Genomic DNA, 14,299 nt, shown 5'->3' with positions numbered 1-14,299 from the left:
GATGCGGTCGGGACCCGACCGTGGGGCGACGCGTGAGGTTGAACCGCAATCACGACCATCCCGCTTCAAATCTTCAGTTGCATAATCCTCGACCTCGCTCACTGTCGCGGGCACTAACGACCTCGTTCGACCTTATCGATGCCGTCTTTGAGGCTCTGCCAGATTGCTCGTCAAGCCTTTGTTACACTCCGGAATGGCTCCGCTACCTCGAACGCTCTGTTGACCGGCGAACGCCTTGTCTGTCCCCAGCCTGAGTATCTGAAAACAACGCGGTCCGAGCGCGATCCTCCATGCGAAATCGTAGGACGTCGTTGATGCACCGCACCTCCATGGCTCCGGACGCCACTGAGTAGATTTCGTGGACGCCTTGCGACTGCTCCGAAATCTCAGGCTCCGATGCCTATTTCAACCGAAGGTGTCAATGATATCGTCCTGGCTCCAACTGAGCAGAGTCCGTGGCAGCCCAAACGGTACGCCAGAATGTTTCCTATCGGATTCGACTTCTGCAAGCTCACAAATAACTCTGACCTAGACACAGGACTCAGCGGCGATTCTTCGAAGGTCTTCATCCTTTTTGATGATCTATTCATTGCCAATGGTACCTATTGGTAGGTAGGTCAGAAGCCATGCAAATTGTGATGGTCAAAAGGCAATATTGTCAACATCATCTTTGTTTATGCTCCTCGCAACCGACTCTGTCAATCTCCACCCTTGATCAGATTCCGAGATTACTTTCGCCCGCACAAGGAACGTCTCCTGACATATCTTCTGGTGTTCACGCTGTTCTCTTTCCTTCCTTAGGACCTTCGAGAACAGTTCTCAATCAGAATGGAGTTCGATATGCTGATTCTCGTGCCCGTGTCGACAAAAGCACTTTTCTATCTTCTTCGGTCGCGTGGCAGCTATCTTTCCTTCACCTATGTAACCCCACCGCGTGTTACATATGCGATACACAGGTCAAAGCTGGATTTCCCAGTTCTCCAGCTTTGCTCGGATTCACGCCTAACAATATCCATCGAACAATCTTCTAGAAGCCCTCTCGGTAAGCTTTCCCTCTGTATTAGGCAACTGCAGTCCACTTCGACTCGAGCGCTAATCATGGCAACAGAAGATCTGTCCTTTTAAGTTTTTGGACCGGCTCCACTTCGTCGAAAACAAAGACATACCCTGGTCGCCAAGGCATCGTCGGGCTCTTACGCTGCCCACTTGAAGGGGCAGTTTCAGCGTGCGCGCCGTAGGGACGCAATCACCACATTCAGCTCGGTGTTCGTGGAAGATGGGCGGCTAATCATACATGCCTGAAGCTCCAGCCACGGTTTGTGGCTGTCTCCGACCATGGGCACGTTTTGTCCCGCGTGTATGTTGCGCCCCAAGGCAAACAACATCAGAGAACTCTCAGGTGGCGGATAGAAACCTGCAGCGTGTATCACAGAATCAGCCCCTCGACGAATGGAACTGGCGGCGATTCACCGTGCCGGTCTACGGACTTTGAGCCGTGTTGGACGAGGTGTACGATCCCCTTTGTCTTTTCATCACCTCGTTTTTCTGACTTCTCTTTTTGTTTGCCTTGAAGAGCTGCTACTTACTTCGGTCTTGAACGCCTTACAATGGGGGTATCCACACAGGGCAGTGCAGTGTATCCGAACACTGCCTATGAGGTCCCCTTTGTTTGCTGAAGCCTCGGCCAGGGACAAACGAAGCTCTGCTTGCCCCGCCTCGTCTCGTATTACTCCCAGGGCCGCTTCCGCGGCATCCGACTGTGTCTCACAAATCGAATGGGAGAGTTTGTCGGACTCGACATCATATCAACTCCAACACTACCTGTAAGTATGTTCATTTGATGGTGTCCGGACTCAGCGGCTCAGCCTTTAATTGATTACCATCTACAAGGGACTACTTGCGTCAATCTCAGGGTGCATCTCACTTTCTTGTGTGGTTACAGTATGCAAGTACGGCGCTCGATCTCGGTGGCATGAACAACATTGTTGTACTAGTTCCTTACGTCAGGAGCGTCAAGGACGTCTGAATCTTGATGTGAGTTCAACCTTTCATATGTTCATGCTATTCATCTCAGTATAACGAAACTTGGGACTGACCTCTGTTCGGCTTTGGGTCTGCCAATTAGAATGGGAAACAGAGTAAACCAATCATAGTCACCGTGAAAGGATCGGTCTCAAGTCGTCGTCATCGTGGGATGTATACTCGGTCATAATGGCTAACTCGGTCACTTCGCACAAGAAGCCTGATGCAACTTCAAGTCTGTTGAAGATGTACCTCAGTCTGGTTGCGTTCCGACACTGGAAATCATGATTCCCGCAGACCACCAAAGTTCTCACCGATCTGCCACTCGAATGGAGTCCCCGTCGGACGCCAGGCTTCCGCGTACTTGTCGTTTCTATGAATATGTACCTGGCGCACCACCAGCTCTGGGACTTTGCGTATCTCGCCGCTGTCTGGTGGTAGTGCGGAGGCGGATCACCACTGCCTATCGTCCACTCGCCACCAACGTCAGTCCAGATGTCTTAATCTGACAAACGTTTCTCAGTGTTGTCGATTCATTTCGGCTTTGTGCGATGTTTCCTGTTATAGTGACTCTCCCTTTGTGCCATTCAGTTGACAGTTTCCTTTCACCTCCCAGGATTTCGAGCGGAGCGCCCACGATGAGCCATCATGTGGACCGTCAACCACATTGCTGCATGCCAACTGCTCCTGTCGGTGCCTTACCTTTCGGAGCCTCCACGACGGTTGTCTTTACGTATCAGGCTCGATTCTCATTCAGCCTGCCTTGGACTTTGCCAACCGCTGGAATAGACTCTAGTCCATTGGCTCTGTCGATTGTCTGTCGGGACTAATGTTCGACGTTTCACCGTGCCCTTCAAGCGCCCCTGAGGACGCATACACGGAAAGGCTACGCTCGAAAAGGGAAACCCCGGAAAGGAGGCCCGATGGTTACCCATTCTCTCACCCTTCGAGTTTCAGTCATCACTTCACATTGGCTTAGATTGGGCTTGTTGAAGGAAACTCGACTAGTCTGCGCTACTTCGTAGTCAACCTATTTGTTTAAATCAAACAAGCGCTCGTTTTTCGGTCGTTTCACCCAAGGCTAAAGCTATCCCAAGGCTGTGACAAGCATGGCCCAATGCCTGGCAGTTGCCAGTGGTTCATTCAGTCCTTTGAAGAAATTCCCGAACTGTCTTCATGGATGGCTCCATCGAATGTTGACAGTATAACCGGTTGCTACAGGCGCGCAGACTTGACTTTTAATCTTTGTTATCTATGGGTTCGAAAACGTTCACCTGAGCCTCCCTGCTGACCCCTTGTCGAATGATGTATGAATGCTCCTTTGGTAAGTCCTACTAGTAGTCACGCCACGGCTGTGTTACCAAACCTCCCCTCCCACCTCACTCCCCAACTGCCACAGATTACACAAGCTGTAGTATACATAGCGAACGAACGCTTCCAGTGGAAGGGCTTTGTATGCGTGCGTGGAGTATCAGAACCTCCCTCGAGTCACACTCTTTCCCACTTCCCCATAGCCGCAACTTTTCTAATGTCACTAGAACAAAATCAGTCTACACCATACCTCTCTGTGATTATTTAAGTAAGGTTGATGTGGGGTTTGCCGGAATGTGAAGTGAGGGTAAGAATGCCGGTCCATGGTACACCACAAAACGAGCGACGCATCTTGCTCTCGCTAGCTTTTAGGCAACACCAAGGGCAACTCCCGGGTCTAACAAGCCCTGAAAATCCCCATTGGCTTAACAGCATTCAAGGAAACAACCGAAGACTTCTGAGCGATCCACCTGGCAAAGATCTGAAAGATTTGTGTCCTCTGTTGGTGCGGGCGAAATGGAAATTATCATTGGAGGTTACCGTTATTGGGTATATGCATGCCTAGGCGTTATCGGGTACCACCACGCGAGCTTGATTCGACGCGGATGGTGGGGCAAGCATGGTGTCGACAAAGATAGGTACGGTGACTTGATATTTCCCCTGAGATCGATTCGATTGGGGGCTTCGAGGTTGAACGTCGAACATTGAATGGTTGCATGGGCGTGGACAGTTCACCTGACCGGGAGTCAGCCCTGTACTCAGGTTATACATATCGACATCGGAAGAGATGCCCGAAAGTGTGGTATGAAGACGCCTAAAAGCCTACAGGGAAAGATGGCAGCTTCGAGAAGGTGGCGGTATACAGTCTCGAGGTCGACGAGGGTGCAAGTCCGATACCCTTCCCAATGACATGAGACCAATGACATGAGACGAGCCGCAGTAGGACCCTCCGCCTGGCCGTAAGTGGGCTTTTTGCCGCCTTTACTACTGTATTGGCCCACAGTCATATCTATAACCGCAATCTAATAGAATTTTTGGGGCCATCCACATTCAAACAGCCTACAGGCAGGCCCCCCACCCCCGATTTACCCGTCGAATCTCCCCTCCAAACAGCGAACAAACTTCGATACATCTCGTAGGCCAGCCACACAGCGCAACAGAACGCGTTTCAGCCACCGCCTCTGGGTTCCAATTGAGTGCAAGCCACCGTTCGGCGTCTAGTACCCCAACGTTGCCCCAAGGGCGTGCTTGAAAAGCCTTGATGACACCGGCGAGTTATCTCGACCGTTGAGAATCCTCTGCAGACTTTTTTCTTACCTATCTGACAGGACCTAGAGCTCTTAGACTGCTCATTCGACTTCTGCCCTTCTTGAAGCGATGCCTGTGCTCCAGTTCCTCGAGGTCGACGTCGCGGCCTTTCCTCTCGGGGATGACGCAGGCCGGATGATCGAGCTTCTAAAAATAAGCGCCCATATGCACACCTCCAAACCCGTTCAAGAAATGCATCTAATACTAGTCATAGCCCTACCACAGGATACAGAAACGATAGAACGATCCCCGTTGCCAAGTACTCTAACTCCCTGAACACCGGTTGACGCGTTGACGACCCACTCCAGCCTCCACTACACTATATCTGATACATGACGAATCAACCGATTCATTTGCAATTAGATGCAGTGACGTGGGCGAGTTACTGCATGGCTACGCACGCATATGCTCCCTTCCCTTTCTCAGCTTTTAACTCAAGGAAGCCGATGCAACCATACCCAGCACTGGTGGCATGAGTCTAGGGGACTAGCTCAATGACTGCATGGCTACAACCGGTGCCACTCTATCATGACCCACGCTAATCCGAGTCGTACGTCCTGAGTTAATGGTACAAGCCCTCAGAATAGGTGCTATTTACAGATTCTCTTTCGAACCTTAATGGTAGATAGAGTTCTGGAATTTACGCCGCCAACCAATGAGTTCGAGTCAACGAGATCCACTTGGGACTCGCGAGTCTTCCCTAAAATTACCCTTGGAAACCCGACTTCCTCGTACGAGACTCTAATTCAATGAATCACACCAAAGGCTTGGATTATACACTCTTTTTTTATTGTTGGTTATAAGTACTGTCTCGAGGATAGCAAGCTGCTACTTTGTTGTACACATATGAAGGTATACGGTAACGGTTGAGAGAAAGCAAAAAAGTCGAAAGAATGCAGTGATGATGGGTTGAGTAGATGGATGAGAAAGACGACTGGATCTAATCTACGCAAGAAATAAGATAAAGAAGGCTCAGGGAGCGGGCAGGACGGTATACTAAGAGTATGGAACAGAGAGGAAGATGGAATTGTGCAACGAAAGAGTGGATGGTGTGTGCTATGCAAACGATAAGAAATAGGCGTTGGATATATGTGTACAAAAAATGGGGATGGGTAACATTCGAACGTCGTGAGAGTGTCAGTGATGATGACGGTGAAGAATCGTGAAGGGGGGAGAGTGAAAAGCGAAGAGAAAAGAAACGAAGGAGAGTAGTACAAAGCGATGCTTGGGAGCGCTCGACAAATAATTAGAGTAGATGAGATATTAGTACGGTCGCGGACCACAGCCAGGTACAAGAAGAGTTAGTACAGGGATTAAGGAATGTCGGGTGACGGGAACACTGTTCCTCGCTTGTTCGGTTGATAGTGGTGGTACAAGATCTTTTTGGTTGTTGGAGATGTCGGTTGAATGTGTGTTGGGATTAGGAATTAGATGACATAACGTATGTTGATCGATGGTGCGTGACGAACTTGCTTTGGCTGCCAAAAGAACGAAATAGTCGGTGGCTCGTATGAAGGTGAGCTGAGACGAGCATGCGGTAATGATGATTTATGAGATGCTAGCAACGTCAATGAAGCTCCTCCAACTCCATGTTGACGCAGACGACTCATCATCGTTCCTGAGATCAATAAAGCTCTTCAGGGGGAACCACTCTTTCGTCGACCGTCTGAAATGCATGCGGGCAAATGAGGACTTGGTCGGCGAGGAAGAGTTGCGGCGATGGGCGATGGGATGCGAAGGGGAGATGGGTGATGTTGAGGGGAGAGAAGCCGGGAGGACCAGATCCTCCGGTTCAAAAAAGGCATAGAAGAGATCGTCGCCCAAGTCAGTGTAGTCACTTTTGGCACCTAGCGATTCGGCATCGCTGTCTTGGTCCTCTTCTTCGTCGTCGCTCATGCTCATGAAGTTCCTGCTGGGTGTGAAGGACAGTCTTGAAGGCTTAACCCGGCCTTCAAGACGGGCCAAAGCATCTGAGCGGTTGACCTTTTTGACGCGGGTGGACACAGAGGACGTTGTTTGAACCGAGGCGCGGTTGTTGTTGGCGAGTTGAATTACTGATTTTGGTGCTCTTGTGCGGGAAACTCGGAGGGAGGGCAAAAAGGATTTCTTGGGCGAGGTCGGGGGCGGGGCGGGAAAGCTGAAACTGAGGGACGGCGTCTTGACGAGCGAAGGCAGGCGAGGAGGTTCGTCGGATGCCTCTTTTGGCAACTCGGGGAGTGTTATTGAAGGAGCAGGCTTGGGCGATGGAAGCGGCGAGTCACGCGAGTACCGCATCCTTCGCGCAGGTGAAGGCATCCGCGGTACCGACACTTCAGGAATCCGGCTCCTGTGCCATTCGTTAGAACATGCCAATTACAACAACACTTTGGTTACTTACGGGATAGAGAGACCAGTATTAGCTTTTGAAGAGCGAGAACGTGAGCCCTTGGAGGAGGCCTTGCGCTTGAGGCTTGCAGAACGCATCGACTGGGACTCTGCGAGATCGAGAGACAAGAAGGACCTGAACTCTGTTTCGTCACGCTTGGGCTGCATGGTGAAGTAAAAGGCCGCAGATTCATCTTGAGAAAGAGGCGAAGTGGCTGCAAGGTTGTCGGTGGGCAGACTGCCTCGCCTTGGACCCAGGGGTAGTTGGATCTCTGGGGACGGTGCCCTGGAGGACGTTGGGGTGTCCATTGCGAGGAGCTGGGCGGACAGGAGACCCGAGGTGAAGAACGGTGAGTACGGCGAGCCTGTGGAGAACATGTTGTTCAACCAAGTGTTTCGTAGACAAGGGATAGGCCTGAAGGGCAACAACGGCGGGTCTCTTGTGTCATTATATATTCGACGCCACGACGCCATTTGCCTTTTTCCGAGTCTCAGTCCATTCACATGTCCCATCCCAGATCGGAGATCTCTCATCACTCAGATCCCAATCGCCGATCCATCCCTTGGCCATTCAAAGAACGCCGGTTGCTATTCCTCTTTGGGAAAACCGACAATATCGCCGTGCCCTGCCTGTCCACAACTAACTAGGGAAACGCCTTGCCTCGTCCAGAGTCCGATACACACAGTCCCATCCAGTCACCTCACCCAGATTCAGATGTTCCAAACAAAGCTAGCAGAGCCTGACCGCTGACTCGCCTCGTCGTCAGGCTGCCGCGAAGATCCATCACTCTGCTGCCATTTACGTGCGCGGGCATCAGGCGCTCACCCGCCGCTCACCACCGTTCGATGTCTCTGCGCTGCGGACTACGCTGTGCTGAGTGGTATTCCCAGGGTCAATGAGGCTGGAATCCATACTGCACGCGCAGGCACCCTCCGCCGACGAGTCAGCTTGTGGGCAGAGTCACCTAGGGGTCTGTGGATCCCCTCCCTTGTATATTAACCTCGCGTAAATATAGACACGGTGGGTAAAGATGCCTAAAATACAATAGCCCGCTCATTTATTGTACTTGCTCGAAGCTTGCGGTTGTCAAATTACATTGTTCTTTCAATATCGATGCCAACCGTCGAGTGTGTACAGTCATTCGAGGTTCGAAGTACACACACCCTACTCGAACCAACCATTGTTCACGCCGTTGACCAGCCAATAGTCTATTGGTTGCTTTCCCCACCTGTACACACCTTACTTACGACTTGAACGGATTGATTAATTGGACCACTCAACAACGCCCCAGGAAAATTCAACATCCAACACAGGTGAATAGAGACATGACACCGGTGATACACTCTAACCAACTCCTCAAAGAATGCTAAATCCTCCGAATGACATTTGGTGGACTCAAGGTCTGCTTACGCCTGCGGCAATTCTTGATACTGAGACTTTCAACATATGCAATAACTGTCAGTAGACATCCCGCGACGACCGAACCGCCCTGTCCTGCGCGGGCGTGCCTGCTTCAATTCAGAACGTTAACATTAACCACATACTGCCAACGGCGCTTCAAACGCCCGCCTGGCAACTGACACCCAACTTGCACCTCAACAAGCAGGGGTAAGGTCCTGATTAAGTGCACCTGTTTATCATCAACATGGGCGGGAACGGGTGGGTTTGGGCGCTTAATTGACGATGGCGATGACAAATCCGCCGACCCAATTCAAAGGGGGACGGTACCTTCGGAAGATTGCACCCGTACACCAGTTAATTATAATGCAATTCAATTCAATGCGCTTCTTTGTAATTACAATTGAACAGGTTTGTTGAATGTTTGAATGTGCACGCTGGCTGGTCCACCGCACCCTCCCGAGTTCCGACAGGGTCGATGGAAAAGTGAGCAACTCAACTCACTCGGCCAGGGGTCAACGATACATATTCCCTTAGCGCGCTGTACTGTACAGTGTAGCGGCCACACAGCGACCGTACACACGGACGGCAACTTGTCGCGTCGCGTCGGTAGCTCGACTCGGGTCCACGTCACAGCACATTCTTTCCGTTTCTCAACCTTTCCTTCCCTCCAGGGACCCTCCCACAGGATATACATAGAACTACTCGCATATCAAAAACATCATTTTGCCATGCGAGCGGGGCATAGCCGAAGAAACAATGCATGGCTGCAGTCTTTTTGTTGGCCCTTTTCGTCCTCGTTCGATGCTGATACGCGAAGAGTCACTTGCATTTGCCATGTCATGATATCATTGCCCGTCGAGTTGTGACGACCACGGAGCATGAAACCGACGATGGCGCAATGGGGACGATGTGTCGTGCGTCAGGATGCCCTGATCGTGACGCGTATGGGTAAGACCATACATGCAGGGAGAATTCTGCATTCTGACTCATGCATTGGCTAGCAACTTCGGATGGCCGGTCCTAACCTTCCTCGTCGTACCCACCCTCTTAGCTCGTTTTCCATACACCCTCCTCCCCTCTGCCCCATCCATGCGTGGTCGTGTGCTCCCAATTGCAACAAACCCACTGTCTCCACGGCTCAGCCTTCAGTACCTGTGAGAATCCCGGAGATGGGAGTAACTTGGGGTAAATACCGTACCGAAGAGTGTCGTCGTGGAGTGTAACATGTTCAAAGGGACAACCCATATTGGGGCCGTAGGTTGCCTGGTAAGGGCGTATTGATGGGTTTGATGGAAATGGAGAGCAGAACCGACCAATGAGACGATTTTCTGGGAGACGAAAACGGATTGGTCAATGGATGGACATGACATGACGATGCGGTGACGTTGTTGGGGTCACTCACCCCGGAGATTCTGAGTGGGTTTTATTCTTCCATTTCAATTTGGCTTGTCGAGTTTCAGCCTCGCAGCACTTTTCTTAGCCATCTCGAAGCTGACTAGCGCCGGAGTGCTCGGCGCGACGATATTCCAAACCAACTCAAACCTGGCCCTACGATGACGATTTCTGAGAAAAACTTCAAAAAATTCGTCATACCTCTCGGATCTCGGATGACCATGGGCCTCGAGCTCTTGGACCTCCCTCTCCGCCAAGCGCGCGCTTATCCCCGTATCTTACCCATTTTAGTCTTCTCCATGACTACTTCCGCCTATCTTTTTTTCACAGTTTGAAATTGATTTGCGGGCGGGCGATTAGACGACTCGACGGCAACTGGTCATTCGTCATATGTAGCCAGCCTTGCCAAGCTCCCCAATGAAAAGGTGAAGAGATTCATGTACAATGAATTTGAGCTGAGGATCGTTGGTCTTTGAACGGGAAGCGAATAGCTTCAAAGATCATGATGATAGACCGATAAGCTGAAAAGATAACGACTGATAACGACCAGATTGAGAACTTACACAAGGAAATTCGGCGCCGCCTTCCGAAGCGCCCAACTCCTCCCGCGCTACTTTTGCATCACCCACGACGCACCATGTCAACCTTTGAAATTCCTTCCTACACCTGCTACTAGTATCCAGCCGGGCCATGACTTTTGCTTAGGTTCTCACAGGCGGTGTCTTTGAATCCTTCAAACATACGTTAGGCTATGATTTGGGTGCCATTTCTCTTGCCTCGTTGTTCGTTTTTGTTTGGAGATCTCCTTTGTCGCTTCCTCGAGACGCCTCAAGTCTCCCGGAGACCTCGTCCCGTACACGAAAGTCTCGCAAAGCGCCACATTTCCTTTCATAACCTTTGCTCCCACTCACTTTTTGCGCTCCGGGAAACGCCAAGCAAAACCCCGACGCGTACCGGGTATGAGCCACGTTTGCAGGGATGCTTCCGGCTTGCCGACCGACCACGACCATGGCTATTTTTTACATCCATATTCATTGGCACCTCGAAAACGTTGAAAACGATCACAATCTCTCTACATTCTACGGGTTGCGTTATTGCTTGACAGTTGGGCGATGCGCATAGAGATGGCCGGCTGTGATAGGGGCCTACTGAGGAGCCTTGAGGTCGGTGCGAGAGGACACGGAGAGGCGAGCCGCGAGATGGATAGGTTGCTCTCGGGTTCTCGGGAATGGTGCGTTACATGATATCCCTATCATATACCCAGTTTAGAGCGCTCCCATTTCAATTTTGACTCAACTAACAGAGACTAACAGCCGGGCACTGACTCGGGCTTAGTATTGATCACGAACATTTGCTCTGGTGAAAATCTCGCTATCTGAATCTTGGAAACTCGGATATCCTGCTACCTTGCTGGTCGGTTGACTGTCGCAGCTCTGGGTATTCAACTTTTCGCACATCTCTCTTGGAATTCGGACAATCGATTATCGGGCTGTCTTTTGGTGATTTTGGCGCGCCTCGTGCTGACCAGCACCGATTCTTGGGGAAAATCAGGGCTCAGTGTCGCCCGATGCTATTATGCACGTTGGGCTCTCAGCGGGAGCACCCTGGATTCGGTACTACACGAGAAGTCGAGTATCCCCCCATTGTTAGGCTGCCGACACTGGCAGATAGTGCATCAGGTTCAGCTGATCATCTGGAATAACTTGAATGCGAATTGCGCTGGCTGACAGTAAGTACCCAAATCATTACGCATTCACATTCTTGTGTTCATGTTTTCCCTTGAGTGGCTAGGTGTCTTACATCCGATAAGCCTCGTGGCGATCTCAATCAAGTTGTAGCCATCGCTGGTACGTACTCATTCAGTTATGGCCACCTAGACTCGTGAACCAGTCGGTTCGGTCCCCTCAGTTCGAATGATGGTGGTGTTGATTGATGATGTCGGAGAATCAAAAAGGTGAGGGTACCGAACCGACTGGGCGAAACGGTCGCGGTTTTGGCACGAGGGGTACCGTGTGAACGAGGACTTAGGCAAATTCACTCTTCAGCGTCTTTCTCAAAAACAATTTTCCTTCCCTATCCAATATACTCCCACCGATCTCCTTGTAAATTGGCATGTATGCTGGCATAGAGTTATACATTCATTATATGGACACAAAGTGAGAAAAAAGCAGAATCGGAAAGCAACAGGAAGGATTCTGCGAAGGTAAAGGACAGAAAACAAGGAAAAATGCGGTTTGGCAAAGAAGGGGGGCGGGCATTCCAAATCAAAGGAAGGAATATAGCTGGATACTCACTCACAACTCGTTTTATAGCTTAATTGGAGGGCACAGGGCACGGGGACTGCGAGAAGCCAGGGTTTTCAGAATTTGGAGCTCGGGAGGCTTTGGTAAACACGTACAAATAAATGCCCTGGACGTCGTCGAGCGTAAACTCGTCGCAATCTTCGTCCGATTCCTCTTCCTCCTCAGGCTCGACAGTGTCCATGTCGAACTCGACGTCTTCAAGCTCGTCCTCGTCCAAGGACAACAAATCAAGGTTGCTCCCGGGGGCCTCTCGTTCCCATCCTCGTTCTCGCCCTCACCCTCGCTCGCATTCCCATCGTCGACGAATCCGGATTCCTTCTGCGTTCGCGCAGAAACAGGCGCGGCTTCGGCTGATGGTGTAGAAGTGTCGAGTCCTCGTTCACATTGACAGCTGGAATCATGCGCCGTCGCTCCTGCATGCGTTTGAACGTCTCGTTGTACTCCCCCAATGGGGTGCGCGACGAGTTATAACCTTTTCGACGCTTCGTTGCAGGTAGTTTTCCTGGGTGCCTAGAAGACGTCGATTTCGACGTAGACACTGTGGATATGGAGGAAGCAGAGGAGCAGGACTAGGAGGATATCGACGAATTCATGCTCGAGGATGTCCTGGCGTAGAGCCAGCGGCTTTATTTGTAGGTGTTTGCCAAAGGCTCCCAAGAAGCAGATTCTGAATTTCGAGCTTTTTTGCAGATACCGATGCGTATGAACCTCTATTTTGATACAGAACGAGCCGCAGGTGTACCCTCGACTATTGTTCGCTTTTTCGAGGATTTACCTATCGTTCCTCCCTGTGAGCTTCAGTTTTTCCCTGTTTTTCGGCGTCTTCACTCTGAAATCATTTAATATCGTCCACTCGTTCCCTTTCATTCCCATACACACTATGCCAAATGAATGTAGACGTCTATGCGAACAATTTCCCAAAATTTCAGGTCGATTGGCAGACAGACGGTGAATAGGGATTCGATTTTGTATATCAGCCAAACGCTGAAGCGCGATATTTTTCTAAGTGCTCGTTCACACGGTACCCCTCGTGCCAAAAACTGTCCCCGTTTCGCCCAGCCGGTTCTGACGAACCCTCTCCACATCAGTGGAGAACTGATCATCAATCAGCGGAGTTCGGAAGAACCGAGCTGGTTCACGAGCCTAATGGCCACCTTTTGTACTGTTAAATGTCACATGGGGCAATACCGTGTTCTATTTGTCCTTCCGTGACTTTCACTGCGATGTGGAGCCTGCCCACACTGTCGGGGATTGGAGCGCCCTGTATGGGCATTGGGAGCTCGGCTTGTCTTTGCTAACACTCGCGCTGGACGGGTTGCTATTCCTGCCTCGTGGTAGTGAAACATACCCGTCGTTTGACCAGGCAAGGCCCGACTTCCTCAGCTCCTTCCTCCATGGTCTATTTTGGTCGAACATCCGGTTTTCGGAAAACCTGGCCTCGAGCTCAACGTCAACCGTCCTGACACTCGGTAGTACCTTTAGTCTAGGGTGTCGATGCGATATGTCCGACTCGATGGTTACTCTAGACTATACCGAATCAGGATGGATTGCAGTTGAAACTGGGTCAACTGGAGAAAGGGGAAGAGGGATAAAGAACTCTAGAAAACAGTCTGACCCAAGAAGAAGATTATGTTCTCTTAGTTTCTTAGGTACTTGCTAACATTGGGCAGGGCGAAACGACGACGCCTGCGTCATAACATCCCTTTCATCACGCTGAACACTATCATCATCATCTGGCCGATAGTTTGTCCTTCAAGGCCGGTCTTCCTTTCCCGTCTCGCACTACTGCTGGCTTCTGACTTGAGCGCTATGTCACAAAGGAGTTATGACCATGAAAGGGAAAGTCCGGGTACAGGATGGATCACGATATAAGTCACGGCGCTAGCCTAACACTCAAGCATTTCTGAGGGCCGGAATTTGCCTTGTTTCTTTGTTTCTTCTTCCAGTCGAGTTGAGGCGAGAGGTAAAACTGGTGTAGGGAATGTATGCCACGGTCTACCCAACTTTCGCTTCTGCTGTGGATTATCTCTCATTTCGATATGCATAGGCTGGTGCCGATAAAGATTCGGACACTGACACAGGCTTCGAGCCTCACGTTCCCACAGCCAGGCGGTGCCCTTGGCTACCCCTCCCCCGACATTTGATGCGCACAGGTCCCACCACCTATGATACGGCCAACATCGTATTAACGGATGCA

General features: G+C 50.8%; 3 protein-coding genes across 3 annotated transcripts; 2 read left to right on the top strand and 1 right to left on the bottom strand.

The window, feature by feature from the left end:
* Window positions 1-1,607: 1,607 nt before the first annotated feature.
* CC1G_14839 (hypothetical protein) lies at window positions 1,608-2,026 on the top strand (the record flags this gene model as incomplete). Its single annotated transcript, XM_002910814.1, has 3 exons — window positions 1,608-1,634; window positions 1,689-1,823; window positions 1,943-2,026. 3 exons carry the CDS (start codon window positions 1,608-1,610, stop codon window positions 2,024-2,026), a joined length of 246 nt encoding a protein of 81 aa, XP_002910860.1.
* Window positions 2,027-3,331: 1,305 nt separating this feature from the next.
* CC1G_14838 (hypothetical protein) lies at window positions 3,332-4,247 on the top strand (the record flags this gene model as incomplete). The annotated part of the gene is made up of 5 exons (XM_002910813.1): window positions 3,332-3,346; window positions 3,422-3,481; window positions 3,766-3,971; window positions 4,096-4,130; window positions 4,162-4,247. 5 exons carry the CDS (start codon window positions 3,332-3,334, stop codon window positions 4,245-4,247), a joined length of 402 nt encoding a protein of 133 aa, XP_002910859.1.
* A 1,942-nt stretch (window positions 4,248-6,189) lies between these two features.
* Window positions 6,190-7,383, bottom strand: CC1G_00958 (hypothetical protein; the record flags this gene model as incomplete). Its single annotated transcript, XM_001831359.2, has 2 exons — window positions 6,190-6,967; window positions 7,019-7,383. 2 exons carry the CDS (start codon window positions 7,381-7,383, stop codon window positions 6,190-6,192), a joined length of 1,143 nt encoding a protein of 380 aa, XP_001831411.2.
* Between the last annotated feature and the right edge of the window lie 6,916 nt (window positions 7,384-14,299).

Source organism: Coprinopsis cinerea (genome assembly GCF_000182895.1).
Source record: "Coprinopsis cinerea okayama7#130 chromosome 7 map unlocalized cont3.7, whole genome shotgun sequence".
Lineage (NCBI taxonomy): Eukaryota > Fungi > Basidiomycota > Agaricomycetes > Agaricales > Psathyrellaceae > Coprinopsis > Coprinopsis cinerea.
This window is presented reverse-complemented; position numbering and strand designations above follow the sequence as displayed.